Source organism: Seriola dumerili, unplaced genomic scaffold (assembly GCF_002260705.1).
Source record: "Seriola dumerili isolate Sdu_G_001 unplaced genomic scaffold, Sdu_1.0 BDQW01000161.1, whole genome shotgun sequence".
In the NCBI taxonomy this organism is placed as follows: Eukaryota; Metazoa; Chordata; class Actinopteri; order Carangiformes; family Carangidae; genus Seriola; species Seriola dumerili.
Genome location: NW_019174416.1, coordinates 6,042,444 through 6,064,890, shown reverse-complemented (window position 1 = coordinate 6,064,890; position 22,447 = coordinate 6,042,444). Strand labels below are relative to the sequence as shown.

General features: G+C 40.8%; 1 protein-coding gene across 1 annotated transcript; it reads left to right on the top strand.

The window, feature by feature from the left end:
• Positions 1 to 1,315: 1,315 nt before the first annotated feature.
• Positions 1,316 to 21,536, top strand: LOC111226781 (matrix-remodeling-associated protein 5-like). Its single transcript, XM_022752092.1, has 18 exons — positions 1,316 to 1,321; positions 1,582 to 1,707; positions 2,394 to 2,530; positions 6,854 to 6,983; positions 8,015 to 8,253; positions 8,492 to 8,643; positions 9,845 to 11,460; positions 13,253 to 13,356; positions 13,458 to 13,512; positions 13,968 to 14,253; positions 14,348 to 14,548; positions 14,700 to 15,218; positions 15,362 to 15,533; positions 16,579 to 16,848; positions 16,991 to 17,117; positions 17,457 to 17,537; positions 18,252 to 19,398; positions 20,152 to 21,536. The coding sequence occupies exons 1-18, from the start codon at positions 1,316 to 1,318 to the stop codon at positions 20,703 to 20,705; spliced, it is 5,922 nt and encodes a 1,973-aa protein (XP_022607813.1). The 3' UTR covers positions 20,706 to 21,536.
• The last annotated feature ends 911 nt before the right edge of the window (positions 21,537 to 22,447 follow it).

The window sequence follows — 22,447 nt, the reverse complement described above, 5'->3', positions numbered from 1 at the left end:
GCCAACAGATGATGTGTCTATTGTGAGTCTACAAATAAACACATATTCCTAGTTTTGAGCATGATTATGTTGGATTAAAGAGGATTTACACTCCGCTGAGTTCCCCTAGGAAAGGCGGAGCCAGGATATAAACACTTATGATCAACCTTGAGGGCAAATAGTTTGGTATTAAGTGAGCTGCTACAGTTGTCAACTTACTCAGTTGTGGAGATTTCTCTAGCAGCTGTAACTTTCTCTCTCAGGCCATAAAATGCTACCAGGTGGCTTTTCTTTCTTTCTTAATTTCTTAATCTAATGTAACATTTGAGGGTGTGCCAGCTTGGACTTGTGTAAAATGGTTATTAATAAGGTGCATTTTGCAAATCATTATGGTAATTTTCTCTTTCATCATGTCTCGTCGAAGCTAAAAACTAAATCTGAGTAAGATGTTGCATTTCCACTGACTCATTAGGTCTCCGAAGTAAAAAAAAAGAAATTAAAACGAGTGAATACTTGTGATGTACATTAAGGCCTTGTGGTTGTGAATGTGGCTTATTTTGAGAAGTATAAGTAAACAGCTGTGTAAAGATGTTGACTCACAGAGTCACAGAGGAGAATTAACATCAAACAACTTTCCTACGCTTCAGTTTAAATAATGACCCATACAACCAGCCAACGCAAACCACCATTATTAACGCTTTTAGAAATACATTTTATTCAAATAAATTTGTTCATGATAAAAGTCTACCATAAAGCTGTTCTTTTCAATATTTTTATATTAACATTGGATCAAATGACTACATGTAATTGATACTCTGCAACTCCCCTCAGGTCTATGGCAATTTTCTATGTTCAATTTGTAGCCTGTTTTTGCTCACTGTTTTGCTTTCACGACCCACATCCTTTCTGTTTTGACTTAGTGTTAACATTCTCATCAGTGTTGGGACAGCTCGAGCAGCTGTTTTTAATAAGACTACCTGCCCAGCACAAAACAGCAGACGGACAAAGTTAGCGATTAGCTAGCGAAAGTAGAGACCGTATGAATGGTGGTGTTGTGTCATATCTCTGGGATGTCTATAATTTTAATAAGTATAATAATAATAAGTAAATAGTAATAAGTATAATAAGTATAATTTTAATAAAATAAGTTTTCCATATAAACTTTATAAGATAATATGTATGTGTTATGGTCACAGCTTGATTGTGCTGCCCCCAAGTGGTCAAAAAAAATTCAGTTCCTGCAGGTGTATACATTTTGCTTAGTTACTATAATGAAGCCTAGGATCTAGAGAATTACAAGAATTAGTGGTCAGTAGATGAATGTGCCAAGGACATAATGGAGGTATTAATTTATCAATACAATAACCAAATTATAATTCTTCACATGCTTTAAACTGTGTAGCCTTTTAAGAGTTGCAGGGACTGGTGCACTATGCAGTGGGCAAGAGATATAGGAAGGTACACCTTGCTACCATTCTAATCTACTGTAAACATGGATCAACAATCCTCTACAACAGCTCTAGATAAATCTTTATCAGTTTTTCATGTTTAGCTTGTTTTGACATACATCTGTGCATCCACTCACTTCATCCCTTCCTCCAGGTGTATGAATGGCGTGAGCGGTCAGACAGCCATCCAGTCATGGCGCTGTGGTGGTGCGCCAAGATCTTCTGCAGGTTGGCTGCAGCTTGGTTTCCCCTGTTCTTCTCATCTCTTCTGTGGCAAACGGTAAATCTTCCTTGCAGAAGCTCTCAAATTATTACAGTAGCCAGTGATTAGTTGCTTAAATCATCTAAGCTTGTCTGATTAAACTCACAATGTGACAGTCAGGATTAGCAGGAGTTTTTCTGTCTGTGAAGACAATGTGAAAATGTTGTTGTGCTGAAGATGTTGAATCATTGGGACACCACCCAGTTTCCTGTCAAAAGCCATAGTCATTATTAAGTTTGCTAAAGGTATGAGGCTGACATAGAGGGAAAACACAACATTATGATTGATTTATGAATAAAGTATTTATTTCCTCCTTTCTGAGAAAATCTTGAATTTAAGATAAGTATTGGCTCTACGACGCATAAATCAAATGTAAATTTGATGGAATTTGGCACAGGATGGCACGATTTTAATATACCTGGTCTGTTTCATAATAGCCTCAAGTCTATTTATTTCACTTGGTATTGATTTCTTTCCAAACTGCCAGTTACTACACAGGTCTGAACTTATCTGTTTGCTTCTCCTTCTTTTATCTCATCTTTTCTGAATTTCTGAATTTGCCTCGCTCACTGCCTCCTCATACCTCCTTCGAGTTCTCTTTCTGCGCCCTCTCTCTTTTATCCCTGACCTCCTCCCCTCTTTCACATATTCCTCCCATCCTGTCGGCTGCTTCTTCCTTCACATCTCCACTCCTCCCTGCGTAGATCTCCCCTGTCTATGCTGCCCCGTCTTGCCCGCGGACCTGTAGCTGTCCTGGCGTTAAAGAGGTCCACTGTACGTTCAGACACCTCACCACCATACCAAAAACCTTTCCTAGAGACACAGAGAGGCTCAACCTGGGGTAAGACTCGATCACCACGCATAAACACACATCCACACAGAATCACAGAGACACTGCTATCAATGCCAGCCCAAGGGGAAGAAAACAAAACACTTCACAGGAAATAGTGTGGAATGTGGAGTAGGTTATTTGACAGGGAAATGTTTTCTTTAACTAACATATTATCAACACTGCCTCAAATAACTCACAGACCAAAATGCTAAGGCAAGTGGTTTTTGGTTGATGAGATAGCTTATCACATAATTTTTTAATACCACGGATCCTCTAGAGGAATGACTCTCTTGCCTCAAGAGGTGGGATAATGAAAACATATTGCTGCTTGGCATCAGTTTATCATGTCAACCTGCCTTAAGAACAAAAGAAACCTTTTCATACCAAAGAGAACAGGCTCATCAGTGCGATAATCTGTATGTAGCCTGTGGTGCAGTTAATTTGACTAAACCTGCTTTAAACCCAGAAGATAAGGCCTTAGCACCAGCATGTGGCGTGTGGTACTAAACTGACTCCGGAGGGAATAAATCTCCTAATCACTTCCATGTGGGTCTTTGTATAGTGGATGGAGCTTTCACTGCCCTCCAGCACGGCAGAGAAATAGCCCAGCCTCTGTTCTGAATATAAGAAACTACTTGGCAAGCAGCAGCCAGAGCTACACTATTGTTCGCACTAGGTTTCCCATTTGCATGTGAGAGTCTATTGCTGGAACGGCGATCGCTGCATTTCAGGTGCATTACTTTAATGCTGAGTGTAGCTTCTCAACTCTTTACTACTGAATATAATGCTTTGATGTGATAAAGCATTTCATTAAGTAAATGGTCGCAAAGTGGGTACTATGTGGTGCCACGCTTTAGTTCAGTCCGCAGGAGATAAACTGTCTCCATATGTGCTCCTGTGCTGTGGGAACAGATATCAGTGCATTCCAAATAATGCTGCTTTATACAACCAGCGTTACACTGCAGGGATTATGTGGAGAATAGTTTAGCAACAGAAAGCGTGATATTCATATTAAATTACACCACCCCCTTCAGGTCAAATTGAATTAAGTAACAGATACCTACAACAATAGAACGTTCTGATCTTTGCTTCATGGATCTGTCTTTAACCATTATAAAGACATGTTGCATGGTGGGAAAACCCCTAAAACACATACAGTACACATAAACAGAGGAAAGGAATATAATATATCACAGTGGATGCATGAAATAGCAAACAAAAAGACTATATGATTTTCACATGGCAGCAACATTAAGTAAGAGGCTGATTCCATGTCTCTGGCTTACAGAGGGAAAGTTTACATTCCAGCAACAACCGCCAAATGTGTTACCGATATGCATATGCATAAATGTAACCGCTGTCTTGTATTTCATTATAATACTGTTTGGTTGCTAAGCTTACATACTTGGACATGCAAGAACTTTTTTTCCTCATTGTAACTAGGTCGACACCACAATACAAGAACAATACTGTTTCTTTGTTTTCTTTATCACAAACTGGTGAGGATACAGACTTTTTGCCTGGGATTATATCATGTATGTGGCTGACAAATTCATATTTAAGGCACTTTTACAGAATTATAATTTTAGAGTTAGTCAGGTGGACATATTAAAAAGCCAGCTGATGATAGCGTTTTAGCTAACGTTAGCTTATTTAACTGGCTAGTTTCAGTTGAAAGAAATCTACCTGTGATAGTTTTTATTTCAGTTGGCAAATGTCATCGAAAGACTCATTTTGCCGACCTCAATCTGAAATGAAGCACTACTGTATTTTGCAACATTCAGAATAAAAAGATTGGTAAATCCATCAATGTCAATAGTACGTAAAGGAGGCGGGGCTTGGCAAACAGTCATTTGCTAAAAATGAACACACTGATGTTGCAGTCTGTTGTAGTTTCTCATATGTGGAGCAGACATTTGGAGAGTAACCAAACCTTTAGGGACCTTACGGTCTAAACATTAGACCACCCTGCTAACTGGGGAGCAGACCAGGGGGATTTCGTCTCTAATGCAAAGCTTTTGGTATATGTTCACACCAGGCATGTTTGGAGTGTCTTATTTACACTCTGGGGCCTGTTTCCCTTTAGTTTGGGTTTAGAGCAGTGCTGTTTGAATTCAAAAGAAAACCACTTTAATAAATGCAAGTTTCCATCCTCTTTCAAAGGAACTCTTGTGCTGATTGATCAGTGAGTGGCATGGAGGATGGTATGGACCACCTACAGTAACACAATCCCCGAAACACAAGGACTTTGGGTTGTGAGGAGATGACTGTTGACATATAGCCAACTTAGAGAGTTTGGCATAGTGACAGTGAGGCTTCAATAGGGTTTCAATAATTTCTCCATGTGTTCATGAAAAAATATGAAAAAGAGCATAGACAAGTCCGTCTGCCTTTTACTGGGCTTACCAGAGATCTCTAACAGATCAAAAGATATCAAGACTGTCCAATTAGGGATGCATTTCTAGTTGCAAGGTTTGGTTCATGTGTTTTTGGCCAGTGCCAAACCTTACAATCTACATAGAAAGTCGTACCTTAAGGCTTCAGGGCACTGCAATGACGAAATGAAGGGATTTGTGGGATTGAAACATTCGAAACCCCTTCCCCACATCTTTCAACGCCTGGCTCGGGTTGCTGCAACAATGAGTTGATTAATTGATTGATTAGTTGAACAACAGAAAATTTATCTGCAACTATTTTGATAAACAATTTGTCACATCTCATTTTTAAGCCCCATATTTGATGGTTCTAGCTTCTCAGATGTGATGATTTGCTGCTTTACCTTGTCTAAACTTTGATCTGTATTTTTTATTGTTTTCTAATGTTTTATAGACCAAACAACCAAACTAATTGATGAATCGACAAAATAATCAGCACATTAATGGATTATTAAAATAATTCTTAGTTACAGCTCAGATGCACCCACTATTTTTGTAACTTTTCAAAAAATGATATGACAAATATGATCAGCAGTTGGACAACACTTCATACGACATAGTTTGTTTCAAGCTAACTGAGCGCTTTAGTTGGCAAGTCCACTCTGTCACATTGTCCAGTGTTAGCATGACCCTTTATCAGTGCATGGACATGAAAAATCCCTTCTATAGCCGATTTAATGCCTTGCATCCAACCTTTGAGATTTTCAATTTATTGGGGTCAGAGGAGAGTTGAAAGTCTTGGTTTTAGATGATTTCATTATTTCAACTAAATACAAATCAAACGTGTCTTGGTGAGGTGACTGTCGAGTTTTAGACTACCCTCAGTCTGACTTGAAATTTGTTATGCGAATGCCTTGAACTCCCATATAAGGGAGGAATGCAGCAGCTTTCGTTACGGTATAAAAGCAAAGCACGAACACTGCCTGGGTTCAAAGTTCAGTTCCCAATGGGGAAACCTACACTAAAAATATGTGCATTCATGGCACCGAAAGACACTCTGGATGAAAGTGACCACTAGATGATATATTGTGAGCTGGCTGTTTTATTGAAGGCAGTGGAAAAACGCAAACTCCAGTATATCCCATATGTGTTCAATTGGGTAGGGATAACTGCACCCAGGGAATGTTGCGTGTTTTACAGTTCAGGAACTCACTACAGGATAGTCGACTGTTAGACATACTCTGCTGATTCCTGTTGTTGGAAGGCCTGAGTAGCTCTCATACACTTAAATATGTACCGCACCCTCGGCCCCTGCCAACAGATTGTGTCCTCTGTTGTAGACTCTATTCCTTTGATGAATAATGTGTCTGGCTCAGGCATCTACTGATCTATACTGTACTTGGCAATCAGTTTGACTCTGGAGGGGGATGTCTGTTGAAACCTGAAAACTCCAAGAGAGGTTTTTCACTAACTCCTTGTATTTTGACTGTGGCTATAATAATGCTAATACAATTACCAGGGCCCTGTTCACACGGACCCCTGCTGCTTTAAAGTGTTACATTGTTGTAGTTTATAAGAGGGTAAAAGTGATATAAAAAGCCCCTGTCTATACTAAATTTTTAGACGTATGCTGGGCCATTGCCTACTGTATAGTGGTGCCATCCAAGAAGACTGTGTTTCCTCTGTCCTCCATGTGGTGAACTTTTAAGAATGAGGAAATCATTGGGGGCTCAAAGGTTGACTGAGGTCTCTGTCATTCCTCTTTAATTACTTCTTTCCATTCATCATTCCTTCCACCTATCTTTTTCCCTTCATTTGAAAGGTTAAATCTACCCAGACACACTTGCAAGCACTGACTGCTAACTAATTTTAGCCTACTTTCCCACTAACCCCCAATGACCTCCTGTTACCCTTTCATCCTTGTAACTGGTCCTGTTTATTTTCTCTTTTCTAACAGTTATAACAGCCTGACGGAGGTGGAGGGGTCAGAATTCAGGTCACTACGGCAACTGGAAATGCTCATGTTGCATGGCAACGACATTAACACAGTCCACCCTAGGGCGTTTTACAGCCTAAGATCATTACAGGTAGTGTATGTGTGACTGTGCGTGTCCAGGTATCTTAAAGTACCAATATTTAACTATTCTTAATGTGCCACCTAATTCTTAACTAGTTTGCATGTGTAAAGGTGGAGAAGAAACACGGGAACAATTTCATATATAACCTCTGAACTCAGCTTTCTCCTGACTGAGAGCTCAGGTGCTTGTTTCACTTTGAACGCTACTAAACCTTGGACCTAAACTGAAATGTACCTGAGAGCAAGTGCACCTGGGACTGAATTAATTGGGCAAAAAGTCATGGTCTTTTGTAGATTCTGTTGAAGTCCAGTAGTTCCAACAGATCTCAAGAGTATGTGGTTAAATACTTATGATTGATGATGGGCTGTCTTCAATTTGTGTCAAACCTCTTAGAGTGTTTCTTATAAGGCCATAACACGACACTAAATGTCAATGCCAAAGTCCCTTTTGCATTACTTAAGTAAGATGATATTTCTTTTTCTAAGTATGACATTCGTTTCTTCTATGGAAGAGATACACACAACAAAGACAAAATGATATGTGTGAAGTCACATATAAAAGAAGTGAATCACACTGGGACTTGCTAACAGCAGAGGAACACACAGTGTATGTGCAAACAGCCAAATCCAATCTGCCCCCTCCTAAACCACATTTAAGCCAGTAATTAGTTGCACTTTGATTGCTTGATAAAAAAAATGCAATGAGTTTTGTTGGGTCCAGATGTGTCCAATCAGAACCTAAAATTGCATTTTAAACAGACCAAAGATCCATGCCAATACACCAGAACTGAAAACAAGGCACTCTGGAACATCCAAGACTCCATTTGGGTTGGGTTGAGTACTTGAATTTTTGGAGGAACAGTTGTTTCCAAAGAACTCTCATCTCATAATTAGGATGGGATTCTCTTTTCTGTTGAAGCCAATTGTGTGCTAGGGTTGTGCTTCTCAGTTTAAGTCCTTCTGTCTCCTAATGTAATAACTGCTCAAAAGAGTTTTGATATTCAGTAAATGTGAGTATAACACGAATTCTCTTGTTTCCAGATCTTGAAGCTGAGTTACAACAAGCTAACATCACTAAACGCTGGTCTGTTTGATGGTCTTGTTGGTTTGATCCGTCTCCATCTGGACCATAACCTTTTAGACTTTATAGAGCCATACTCTTTTTCTGGCCTGACCTCCCTAAAACTCCTGCAGCTGGAGGGGAACCTCCTCAAAGAGATCCATCCTCATACCTTCATCACAGTGTCACTACTAGGAAGCTTTTGGACCTCTGGACTCAAGTAAGAAACCAAACAACAGTGAATATTTCTCTTATTTATGGAAAATTGAAACAACCTTTTTGAAATATTTTAGGTCATAGAAAGTAGTTACTTAGAAACATGTGGGTCTGGTAGACCCCAAATTGCTTGTTGAACTTGTTTCCCTACAATTCTGCTCACTGCATGCAAAGATAGGCCCCATCCCCTGTCACTCTGCAGACCAATAAATGAAGAAAATCATATAATGTTTTTGTCTCAGACACTTACACCTGTCAGACAATCTATTGGAGCAGCTCCCTCCAGCAGCACTGAGGACTGCTCCCAGGCTGGAGCTTCTCTCTCTTCATGGTAATCCCTGGACCTGTGACTGTCAACTTCAGTGGCTGGTTGAATGGAGTTCCAAACATGAAGGTAAGGAGACATGAAGGAGTTCTCTAAACTTATTTTCTCACATTAGAACTGAAATTTGACAGTATTCCTTACTTCTTCATTTCTGTGGTGCCAAAAAGTTTTATCTAAACCAGACAACAAACAACTTAATGACTATGTAAAGGTTTGTATGAGAGGAATGTAAAATTATAAGGTGCCCGAATTGATTTTTTGGCCCCTTAGGGGAAGTGGAAACACAACATGAACATATAATCACTTCACAAACATCATCCATTGCCTGTTAACACATTGGGTCTGTGAGTGAAACATCTGGGTCTTCAGCTGTTAAATGCTCCTTTGTTCATTAGCTAGTGGCTGACCCGTAAAGATGACAACTCAAGCTGCTGATTCGATGAGTGACCTCTTTAACATTGTCACATTTTTTTTACACATAATTTCATACACACATTGTTATTATAATTGCATTACTTATCTAAGGGCAGGAAATGATAACTTTATAATTGGCTTTAACATCTCCCTATATTTTCAAAACATACACATAAATGTAAAAATAGTGTTTTTACCTGAAGCTGAACATAGGGATAATATGCCTGCCATCCAGCTTCTGCAAAGCATATGAAAGACACAGCCACTCTCATTAAATTGACTGCATTTGCTCCATATGTAAACTACAAGGTTGATTAAATACTTTTTCGTTACCCTTCTTTCCATCCAGTACTGTTCATGACACACATGCTTTCATTCACTGTTTTGTGACATTTTCACCAATCATTTTTAACCAGTCCCATATGATAGCTGTTTGTATCAGCACAGAAGTTGATGATACATCATTATGTTTATTCCCTGTTTTGTTTGAAAACGGGAGTATGTGACTGCCAGAACTGTATTAGTAGATGCATGAACTTTGACCTTGAAAATCACAAAGAGATAAAATTTCACCCCGATTCATGTTTTATTTTTCATCTTTCCCCCCTTCTTTTCCCATTTGCTATGTTTCTTTCTTTCTTTCTTTCTTTCTTTCTTTCTTTCTTTCTTTCTTTCTTTCTTTCTTTCTTTCTTTCCCATACTCTGTTTTTACTTACCTCTCCCTCACTGCCTTTGCCTTCTTACCCTTTCTCCTCCTTCATTTTCCCCTCCAATTCCTTGAATTGTTTCCATCATTCCTTCTCCTGCTGCCTTTTTTATCTCTCCCTGTCTTCCCCTCTGCCCCTCTTTCTCCCAGGTGTAATAAAGTGCAAGAAGGAACGTGGCTCCAGTGAGACTTGCCCCCAGTGCTCCTCTCCTCAACCCCTGAATGCCACCCTCTTGTTAGGGTTAACTCTGGACAAGCTGAGCTGTGAACGACCAGCTCTTCGCTCCCCCCTCAAACAATGGGACAATCCGGTGTGGGCTGAATCTGAAGCAGAGCCTGACCTTCCATATACCCGGGACTTTGAAAAACCTTTGGGCCACCTGACCTTTGTTCTCTCTGACAGCCATGGAAACCATGCTCATGTAGCATGTGATGTGCGTCACCCTGGAGACAGTTCACCTATGACTTGGACTGTAAATTCACATTCACCTGCGGAGTTATCTGTCAATGTTTCGCTGGTGACTGTCCTTGAGTGTGAGATTGATCGGGAGACGTTGCAAAATCTATGGCAGCTGGTTGCATATTACTATGAAAGCCCTGCTATCTTGGAGAGAGGTCAACAGAGAGGAAATGCAAGCAGAGTGACCTATCAGTATACCCAAGCTGTAAATGAAAATTCCCCATATTTTACAGAACTAAAAGGGCATTTGGTCGCAGAACCCTCATGGCTACTGCAACCAAGAGTCACTTTGAGGCTCAACAGACAGCAGACAACAACTAAGAAACTGGTGATGGATTTCACTACTTTAATTACCAAGCACGTCAGCAGTCATAGAGGGCAGGAAGATGACAATGACTCTGCTTTTTCCTGGGCACTGATTCACAGAGGGACAGCGGGGCGAATTCAGACAGCTCTTGAGGGTTCAAAGGTTCGCTTGGAGTGCAGTGTCGTCACTTCAAATCCGGAAGTGAAAGTGGAGTGGATGCTTCCAGATTTGTCCATTGTGGAGGAAGCAAATGATAAAACAGAAATTTCAGAAAGAGGAGACCTTGTGATTTTAAATGCCACACTGTCTGATTCAGGCCTCTACCACTGTATGGTCAGAACAAAAGCTGGTGTGGATTTGATGCCATTGAGGCTCACCATTAAAGAACTCTCACTTAGCCCCACTGCTTTCAATGGTCAGAAAATTGTAGTTGAGAAGGGACGCTCATTAGCTCTTTCTTGTGACGTGACCTCAGTTCAGCCAAGTCAAACTATGTGGTACCTGCCCAAAAATCAAATTCTACTCCCCACACAACAAACAAGACGAGCAGAAGTGATGGAAAATGGGACTTTGGTAGTAAGGAAGTTGTCACAAGAAGATGCAGGGGAGTACAGCTGCTTAGCCTCAAATTTGTATGGAGTTGACATGCTATCACACATGGTGGAAGTCACAGAAGAAAAGGCCTCTGATAGGTCTAAAGTACAGACAGAGAGAGAGAAGCAGCTCTTACCTTCTAGCGTGGAGGAAGGAGAGGGTTCAGGGGGAGATTACCAGGAAATTAAACGTCCTTTTGCAACTCAGTTTCCTAGGAGGGTAGGAACACAGCAAAGGAACCCCAATGGGTTTTCGAAAAGGATAAGAATTAAAGATTCAAAAAGAAAACCCAATAAATCTGTTAAGGAATTAGATCCAAATCGTTGGGCAGAGATATTGGCTAAAGCTAATTCTAAACCAAGTGTTGCTCTGCCCACAGAGCAGTCACTAGAGGAGCCCAGTACTGTAACAATCCAAACAAGTACACTCAAACCTACTACAACAACTCCCACTACAATTGCTACTATTACTAACAACTTACCTCATACTACTACCTCTCTTGAAATTACAATAAAGCCGACAAATTTCGCCATGAACACAAGAGTTAAGTCAGAGGCCCATTCAAAGAAAGACAAAAAAGAAAATATTGGTAAAGACTCTGAAATATCAGAAAGTCTCCCACATGTTTTACACCCAGAACCTCCAAGAATTATGGAACCATCCCTAGACCATGTTGTTGGGAGTACAGAAAAACCTAAATCTATCACAGAATCTCCTGCTATTGGAACCCCCCAACCAGTTGATCAGTCTGAAAATAAGCATTTTGGAGAGGGGAGAAGGAACCAAAACCTTGTTCCTGGTCGGCCAAACAGGAGAAGGCCCCCTTATAGACGCAGAAAACCCCCGCTGAGAAGAGTCCATCCACACTTAAACCCCTTCTACCATCCATTAAACAAGCCCCAAACAACTGTTCCCCCAACAACAACAACCACCACACAACCAACAACAACGATGACCACAACCACTACTACTACCACCACTACTACTACAACACCTGTTCCAACCACAGTGGAAAATGATGAGTTGAGTGTCGAGTATAAGCCAGAGGAAGAGGAAGGTGAATATTATGAAGAATATAATTACAAGGATAGTGATAGTTTGGATACCAAGGAAGATTTAAACAATGAAACTCTTCATTCCACTTTTGACAGTAGCCCTACCACATTTCCATCAGTTATAGAAAAAGTTCCACATGTAGGTAGCTCTCCAGGTGGACATAATTTACCTAATCCAAAGACAATTGTCACTCCAAAGACAGATAGTACCCCTCGTCCAACTGAAAGGACTGTTGATGAACAGGAGAAATACACTGTCGACCTCGAGAAATCTGAAGGACAGACAGTTGAGGTCAGAACACAAACTGAAGAAAAGGGCAGACACAATAAAAATCCTTCAGGAGAGAGTCAGAGTGGGGTAATAACAGCAAGTGAACGGCAAGAAAAACACAAAACAGATAAAGACGGGAGGGAGAGAGACACAGAAAAATCTGAAAAGGAGTGGGTTACACAGAGCTACAATACACGGGATAGCATCCAATTAACAACACAAAATAGACCAAGACTTAACACTCGACCTTCACCAGAGCAAAATACACCAACCCAAACAAGAGCTTCCACTTCTAAGGTCATTACTTCACATTCAACCGGAGGGAGAACAAGAGAGGAAGTCACACAGAGTGAAGGTAAAGAGGTAAACAAGCCACGAGTAAAGCCTGAGATCCACAGTTTCCCAATAATGGAGCCAATTCACCCCTGGCTCCATCAGAACAACCAGGGGAAAGGGCAAACCACCACTTCCTGGACGACACACACAAATCAAGATAGAAATCCAGGAAGACAGGGCAACGTGAATCCAGGCAGACATTCTCAGCCTCCCAGAGTTGCCCCAACCTCCCGCTGGCCCTCACACCACCATCATCATTACTACCCCCTCTATCCTTCCTTGCCAGGTCAAAGGTCATTTCCTCATCCAAGGCAAGGTAAATATGATTGCTGTGTAACGATTTCCTTATTAAATGCTGTTTTGAAATAAAAAAGATTGGAACAAAGTGTATAGATAAATAATAATGAACAAGACTATTATATTGACTGTAATATACCAAAAAAGCCAAAAGCTTGGTGTTATGTTATGATATGTACAAACCATGTTTGGCATGCATGGATATGTATTTATTCAAATCTTTGCTCTTGGTTTCTAGGTCCTGGATCACACCCTGTGCCCACCCATAGACCCTGGCCTCTCCCCCACCCCTGGGCTCAAGGCCCAGTCATCACCAACAGACCAGAAATCACAGCTGAAACAGTCAAGCCCACATCTACGCCTTCTGGAACGATAAGAAACCCCATATTCAGTAATCCCCACCTGTCACATCATAATCATCAAAATCATCACATGGGTGGCAGGACCCAAACCAGAGATCAGCTGTTTCTATCAAGGCTGAGGAACAGATACAGACAGGTAAGTGCTTTACGAGAACTATCAATCGAAGGGCTGAATTAGGAATAGTAAATGATCACTAGGTGTAGCAGAGGGTGGTGTCATTCATGGCAAAGTGAGGAAAAAAACTGATGCCCTCTTCAAATTCAAATTCAAATTCATGTTTCTTTGGTATATTTACTTTGTTGTCTATTAAAAAAGTTGGATTCTTATCCTAATTAAGGTTGAAATGCTGCAGTAACCAAATTAATAGTTTGTAGATTAACAATGGCTCAACAATGACAATGTTTAAAGGGGCTGTTCGTAGCAATAAACCCACAGTTTTATCACCCAACTCGATAGCCTAAAGAGCATTTAGCCTCTTTTTGCTCTTTGAGCAATACAATTGATGATGCATCAGCTCTCAGAGGTGGGATTTAATGCCAGGTAAATAGGTTAAAACTATTTATTGATCATTTCGATTTTGACTTTTCTAGGCGCAGCTCGATCGAATCGCTCAGCTAGGGAGGATGGTGACACCAAAACCCCGCACAGGCTACAACAATCCCCCATCCCCCATCACACCTAAAACCAACCTCCCGTCCCTGCATAGACCCTACACCCCCAAACCACCAGTAGCTGCTGATTCTTACACTTACAACGTGCAACCTCCAAACCTTGCTAAGCCGTCATTGTCATCATTCTCTGGTTTCATCCCAACCCCTCGCCCTTACCTCCCCACCACCCCCGGGGTTCTGCATGGAGGTCGTTGGCCTGTCGAAGGTAGGTGTCAGATATACGGTATGTACTCGATATGTACTGTATATTCAGTAATATTGATATTATTTTTATTATTTGAATTTTTCCAATTTTGTAGCAGGACGAATCAGCTCTCGGCGGCCCACAGCTGCCCCACCTTTCCCATGGGTGTTGGGAGCTGGAAGTAGTGGGATGAAGCCGCGGATCACCACAGTTGCTACAGCTAGTGTGTCGGTGCTCGCAGAGAGTGATGTCTTCCTGCCCTGCAAAGCAACGGGGAATCCTGAACCTACAATTGCATGGACCAAAGTCTCCACAGGTAAGAGAAAAAGAGATGAAAAGATTGACGCAGTGTATGTTTTGCTTTCAGCTCATTTTTATTGGCACCTGGGTCAGATCTGTCAACTGTTATGTCTTTTTCATACTCAATGGTGGACACCAAAGGTTTTACCTTTCTGTTACCTTTTCAGGGGCCACCATCCCAGCCAACACCAAGCATGGTCCTCGTTTTGAAGTTTTCAAGAATGGAACTTTTGTTATTAAAAACATCCAGCTTCAGGATCGAGGCCAGTACCTCTGCACAGCCCAGAACAGGTTTGGATCCGATCGCATGGTCACCACCCTAGCTGTCCAGACTGAGGCACCCAAGATCCAACCACCAATGTCCACAGACATAGCAGTTTACTTAGGGAAAAGTATGACTCTTGACTGCCTCGCCTCTGGAAAACCACCAGCCCAGATTTCCTGGATTCTTCCGGACAGGACGTTTGTTCGTGAAGTTGGGACTGTTCACACTCTCCTCTCTCCAATGTCTCTGCTTCAAAATGGAACCCTGCAAATTAATTCTGCCAATTTCTCTAACAAAGGGGACTATAAATGTATAGCAAGTAATGCAGCAGGTGCTGATACAATTACTTATCATCTCCACGTGGCAGCTCTACCTCCAAGCATCAGTGAAGGAGCAGCGGATACTGTGCTCATTCAGCCAGGTATGGTACAGAAATTTCAATTCATCAATTGATTAATTCAGTTAATTAAAACTTTTCCTCATGAATGGTTGTTAAACGAAGACAAGAAAATGTTTACTATGTCAAAGCACATATCCTAGACTAATAAAATCCCATCTCACCAGGCAGGAGTGTGTATATCCACTGTTCTGTGAAAGGCGAACCAGTGCCTGCTCTGAAATGGATGCTCCCGTCAGGCGTCCATGTCAAGCCATCACAGTTCCTGGGACGCAGGCTGTTTGTCTTCCCTAATGGGACACTGCTTGTGAAGAATATTTCGCCATCTGATGGTGGGAGGTATGCATTTCTTTTAGTCTATATTAATATGATTCTATCTGTCTGTATGTGGTAGTTCAATGTCTGGTTGAATAAGGGATGCACGTCACCATTATCATGGCAATGTCAGTTGATCCACCACTCCTATCCAGACTGAACTATCTCGACAACTACTGGATGGTTTCCAATGGAATCTGGTACAGACATTCAGATGCTCCTGATCCTGATGACTTTGGTGATCCCCTGACTTTTCCTCAAGCTTTCTAACATTTGTTTACAATAAATTCCGGTAACTGTAGATGTCGTAACATATTTTCCAAACAGTTATCCGTTGTCAGCAGTAAGGTTTCATAAATCACTGATGAAAAGTGACAGTGGAAATTACTTTAATTTGCACCTTTAGGTAGTGCTACTGCCCAAATGCTGATAGCATCGGAATTCTGTGGTCTCTTTCCAGAGCTCCTGGCAGGACACGGTTGACATTTTATCAGACTAATAGATGAACAACAGAGCCACACTACACAGAATCCCCACCACAGGATCCTTTGTCCATTTACTCTAATGAACACGCTCAGAGAAACTGAGATGCACAAATAAAAACTGAGAAGCGCATTGAAAAACTATGAAATGCAAACCAAAAATATGAAAAATAAACCAAAATACAGGCAATGCAGTCATGTCAGAGCTGTGATTTTAAAAATCACATTTCTTTTAATTTTTTAGTATACCGCTGTGTCATATTTTGGTATGATAGCAATTTTGGGTTGCACTTTTTGTTGGATGATGGCTTGCAATCCTACATTTTTTTGAGTCAACAATCTGACAAGCACTTCTGTCTCTGCTGAAGTGCATTAACACATTAAACTCACAATTTTGGCAGGAAAGGTGTTTTATATTGTATGTAAAGTTAGAAGTTGTGTATCATCAGGCAAAGTACTGTGTTTGTGCTCCAAGCAATACAAATTTAAAATTCAACTCAAAATTATCAAGCTGTTGAAAATGCTTTTCTGTGCCTGAGCTCGTGAGCTGTGACTTCACCACCAGGTTGCAATCAATCTTTTCAAAGGTACGAGTGTTTGGCCACTAACACTGTGGGAATCGCCAAAAGAACTGTCCAGCTGGAGGTGAGGGCAGATTCTCCCTCCTTCTCCCGCCAGCCTCCTCCTGCTCCTCTTCCCATTCCTCCAACCCCTCACCATGCTGTGCCATCCCGCCAACACTCTGTCTCCGCTATGTATGGTTCTGCTGTCTACCTCCACTGTCCAGAGTCTACTGGATCCACTAGAGGGACCATCTGGCAGCTGCCCTCGAAGACCATCATGGAGCATCGATACAGGTAACTGAAATACCTCCTTTTGTAATTCCACGAACCAGTACAGTACTGGGAAAACTATACTTGCATTAAAAGGTTGAAGGTGCCATTAAACTTGACTGACTGTATTATTCTCAACCTCATTTTCTCGCCCATCTGCCTGCAGTCCAGAGAGACCAATTAAAGTTTTCCGTAATGGGACTCTGAGGATTCTTCAGCTAACAGAGCTAGATGGTGGAAATTATCTGTGTGTCTTTCAGCGGCCCAATGGGGAGGACATGGAGCTCTTCCAGGTATGAACAGGAGAGATGACGACTTGGCGGCGGGTTCATTTTACTGCCAACTCTTTTCCATTAGTCGACATTTAATTTTTGGCTGAGAAAAGTTTTTGTTCATTAGGAATCTTTAATGACTATCAAAGTCAATATTGTTAAGTCTTACATTTATTTGCATGCTGATTCCTTCAGGATTCAGAAGGGCCTTGCCCATACAGTTAATGAAAGGACTTTTATTTTGCTATATATGCTCTGGCAAAAGATCACTCAGTGATCAATACCTGGCTGATGCCTGACTGAAGTTTTCACTGAAATTTTCTTTCACATGAAAAGGTCTTAATGTATTTGCTCTATCAGGTGGAGGTGTTGATGACTGCTCCCAGAATCGAACATGTGAGGACTGCACAGACCAGGGTCACTTTTGGAGAAAATTTCCAGGTAGCTATGAGGAGCTAGCTCAAAGCTAATTTAAAGTAGGATAGGCAGGATCAAATATTATGGGCACTTTTTAATATGCACCTGGAGTTTTCTTGTATATTTCTATATATATATATATATATATATATATTATATATATATATATATATATATATATAGTATATCGCCTTTTTATTATTTTATGCTTACGACCACATTTCTTCTTATAATAACACACCAGTGTCTTATTTCCCAAAAGCATCTTAAAGCAGTGTCATTAGATTTTTTTCTGCCTCTTGGTGTCAGCAGAATAAGCTGTAAACACAACATACATGACATACTGACACCTCGTAAAGTTGATATGGCAAACGTGAGCAGTTACCTATTCACACAGCCAGAAAACTTAATAGCAGCTAAATGTTCTACCACCCTTCTGCTAACGGTGTCTCCCTCTGCTGTTTGGTGCCAGGTTGTGTACATTGGGTTTAATCAGAGCTTTTCAAAACCCTCAGAGGATTCTATTAAGTCAGTTGTTTTTATTCTTAATGTGAAGCCTAACTCTCCTGTGCTCAGAAAATGAGCTTGTTTATTTTAAAGATCTGTAATTTTAATAATAAAAAAAAAGCTGCTAACCAATAAGATCTTTAATTGAATATAGTTCTAGATTCATATTTCACACAAATTTTTCCTACCTTTTCCTCTCATTCTCCCTCCTTTCCTTTCCTTTCCTTTCAGGTGGACTGTGTTGCAACAGGCCTCCCTGATCCAGAAGTTTCCTGGAGTCTTCCAGATGGAACTTTAATCAACAACGCCCTTCAATCAGATGACAGCGGCCTTCGAAACCGCCGCTACGTTATCTTTGGCAATGGAACTTTACTTCTCCAGCAGATGGGTAAAAAAGATGAGGGTGACTACACTTGCTATGCCAAGAACAAACTGGGCAAAGATGAAAGAAAGGTCAACGTCAAAGTGGGACCAAATGCTCCAAAGATTAGATCAAAATCACAATCTTTAATGACAGTGAAGTTGGGAGAATCTGCTAAATCAAGCTGTCAAGCAACAGGTGATCCTATACCAAGAATCACATGGATCTCACCACGAAATGATGTGATACCAGTATCATCAGATAGATTTCAGGTTATGGATGATGGGACATTAGTGGTGAAAAAGGTAACACTTGCTGATGAAGGGAAATATGCATGTGTGGCACGAAATTCTGCTGGTGATGACGTTAAAAACGTGAAACTTGAAGTTGAACCCCAGGAACCCTTTATCAATAGCATGAAAGGGAAGAGTACCACAAAAGTTTTGGGTGTTTCCTACCAAACTGTGCTTCTGGATTGCAGAGTGGAAGGAAAACCCGAACCAAGAGTCTGGTGGGTTACTCCTTATGGCCACTCACTCACAACACCCTATCTTGGCGGTCGCTTCCAAGTCCACCGAAATGGGAGTTTGGAGCTGCGAGGCGTGAGGAAAACAGATGAAGGGAGATACATGTGTCTTGCTAAAAACCACCTGGGTGAAGCCTCACTTTTGGTTGAATTAGATGTGGCATCACTAGCTGAGAAACCTAGCTTTGCTGTTCCCAATATTGAAATCTTACCAATAAAGCAAGATGGCAGGGAATTGATCCTGGAGTGTCCTGCTCGTGGGAAGCCACACCCAGAGTTTGCATGGGTTCTACCAAATGGGACAATGTTAACGCCGGGTGTCAGACTCCAACGCTTCACCCATCATTTGGGCAATGGAACTCTACGGATATCTCAACCGGTTGCAACTGATAAGGGAGTGTACCGGTGCCTAGCGAAAAATGTAGCAGGACAAGCGGAAAAACGTTATGCACTAGAGACAGGCAGGAAGCCAGTGATCAGAGGAACTACAGGTAAGTTTTTACATCTCAAATGAATGAAGTAGCAGTCTGACTAGTTTGGTAGATAAAAGAACTAAGGGCATTTTCAAACATACAGTCCAAATCAGTGGTTGGTAAACTTGTTGCTTTTTCCCTTGTTCTGGTTTGTTCTCACACACACACACACACATACACACACACACACACACACACACACACACGCACACACACACACACACACACACACACACACACACACACACACACACACACACACACACACACACACACACACACACAAATCTAATAACCCAAGTTCCCAAAGAACGTCCTATCTGCCGAAATATCAAGACGACAATGAACTTTGTTGTTAGTCGAGATTAGACCTCAATTTATTGTCCAGTCATTGATTAGCTGCTAATGACGACTGATTTCACTCATCTGCATCCGAGTATGCAAAGTGCAATTGGCTGGAAGAGCCATTTAGTTGAAACTTGCAGAATACAGCTTGTGATTGGGTCAGATAGGAAACCAACCACTCCAGAATTTGTGACCAGAGAGAGACCTTGATGTGATTGTTTTGGTGTACAACTGAGGATGATTTAAGTGTTCAGATCTGCCCAGACAAATTATACCAAGAGGGACAACAAACCAGAAACAATTTAAATAGGAAAATGTCCTAAAAGTATCATATAGAATCAGTGCGATATCACTTGTGCTGTATATTTTGTTGTATTTGTCATTTTAACACGAAATCCATTTAATGTTCAAATTTGACTTTTCCAGGTGGGATGAAGATCACTTATGGCCTCAATCTCAACTTGCCTTGTACTGTTGATGGCTGGCCCCAGGCATCAATCACGTGGACCCTACCCAATGGCCTTGTTTTAGACAAACCTCAAACCATTGGCCGGGTATCTTTCCTTGCCAATGGGACCCTCCAACTGCGGCAGGTCGCCACCTTTGACAAAGGAACATACATCTGTAAGGCCTTCAACTCTTTTGGTTCATCAACACTATCCTACCCAGTTGCAGTGATGGTTTTCCCACCACGCATCACCAGTACGCTAACCGCAATCACAAGAGTAAACCGGGGATCGCCAGTGACATTAAATTGTGTTGCAACTGGTATTCCAAAGCCCGATATTTCATGGACATTGCCTGGACGTACAACTCTGCTTCCACATAACCGGTTCACAGTACAGGGAGGGATCCACATGACAGAGGAGGGCAGTCTGTACATACAGAGCCCTGTGCTCATGAACTCTGGCATTTACAAATGCAATGCGAAAAACGCACTCGGAACAGACTTCAAATCTACATACCTACAAGTAGTCTAAGTGACCATTACAACTACTCTTTAATGGGAAAATCTCATGGCAGAATTAAGACTGGATGAGGATTCTTCCCTCAGGATTTTGATATACTATCCATGATAAGGACTCTCCAGAGACAGACTCAAAAGCTGCCTGAATACAGGTGGTTTGAGATACTTTGCAAAGCAGTTTCCACTGAACAATGAAGCTTCAACCATTGACTTTACAGTGAACATTTACCTTTTGCAACTGTTAAAGAAGTCTTTTAATTCTACATTTTGAGCCTTAAAATGCATTTTCACTCCACAAAGTGCCCTTTTTGTCTGCTCAGACCTTTGCATTTTAGGCCTTACCCCATAGTTGTCTGTATAAAATTATAGTTTGTAAAGATTTTACTTTGCTCTACAGATTTAATTTAACATGACATTGCAAGTGTTGTTCTTCAAGTGAAACATTTCAGACCCTTCTCTCTTGGGATTGATGTATCTAAATGTAATATGAACCCCTTATATGCATATAGTTGTTTTGTGTTCTGGTATAATTACAGTGATTTCAACTGTATAACGAAATACACACTATAAAACACGAGAGACTCTCTCCGCTAAGTTTACAGCAAATATTTCCCAATTCATCAACGGACAGTAATGAGGAGTAGAGTGGCATAATTCCTGCATGTAGGTCTGTCATAAAATGTTCTACTCATGTGCTGAAGTGCCATATTATATGAACACATACTGAGAAGTGACTCTTTTCTATGAGGATACAAATACCCCATTGCTGCTCCACAGTGTACGGTATATCAACAAATGAATTACTGTATGTATCAATATCATGTATTCATGTTCGTAATTGTACGAAGGAATAGCTCACAATAACTGGGTTGTGAGGTAACAGCTATAAACAGGTGAGAGACACCAATACAAAACAAACATGTACATAAAAAAACATGTAAGTTTATAATTTATGAGTAAAAATACAATATACAGGTACTGTATGTATTGTTTGTTTTTTTATCTGTAAATTGCCTCATTTTTACTTACTAAAGTAACTTAGTTACTAAACAACAAAGCATGGCTTGATGGCAGAATGCAGATTTACAAATTTTACATTGAGCTTCTTTGAAGCTTAGCTGAGGTGTTTAGGTCACACCAACATCTAAAGTGGTGAAATTTCTTGGAAAAATCAACTCATTCAAATTGATTTCCTGTGATCAGATTTGCTCACAGAATGAAGTAATTCTGTGCACATCTTTGCAACACTGATCAACTTGATGAACTTTAGCCCACAAATTCACACTGTTAACAAAGCTGTCCTGACAGTTCTGACCTTTGAAGTATTGGAGAGCTGGAGTCCAAAATGGTGGGAGCTATCATAACTTATTAGCTGCACTTGTATTTGAGTCTAATTCAATTGTCAAAAGAGAGAAAATACACAATAAACGAAGTCAAAGGTGAATTTGACTGAACATTAATATTTTCCATCGATATTGCAATAATATCATTATTTTAATCGTGTAGTGAAAATCTAACATCATGACAGCCCAAATCCCAAGCAACCACGAATGAAAATGTAAAACCAGGACATTATTTTGGTCCATCTACATGCATCCAAATGTGTATACTGTATATATGCTATATTTCACTGTTGGTTTGTGTTCACCAGAATGTGAATGTCCCACTGAGATTCATCTCCAGACAAACAGGTCTTTTACAGAGGAAGAAGGGGGCTTTGTCAGACACAAGCATTGGGATTGTTCGACACAGTGC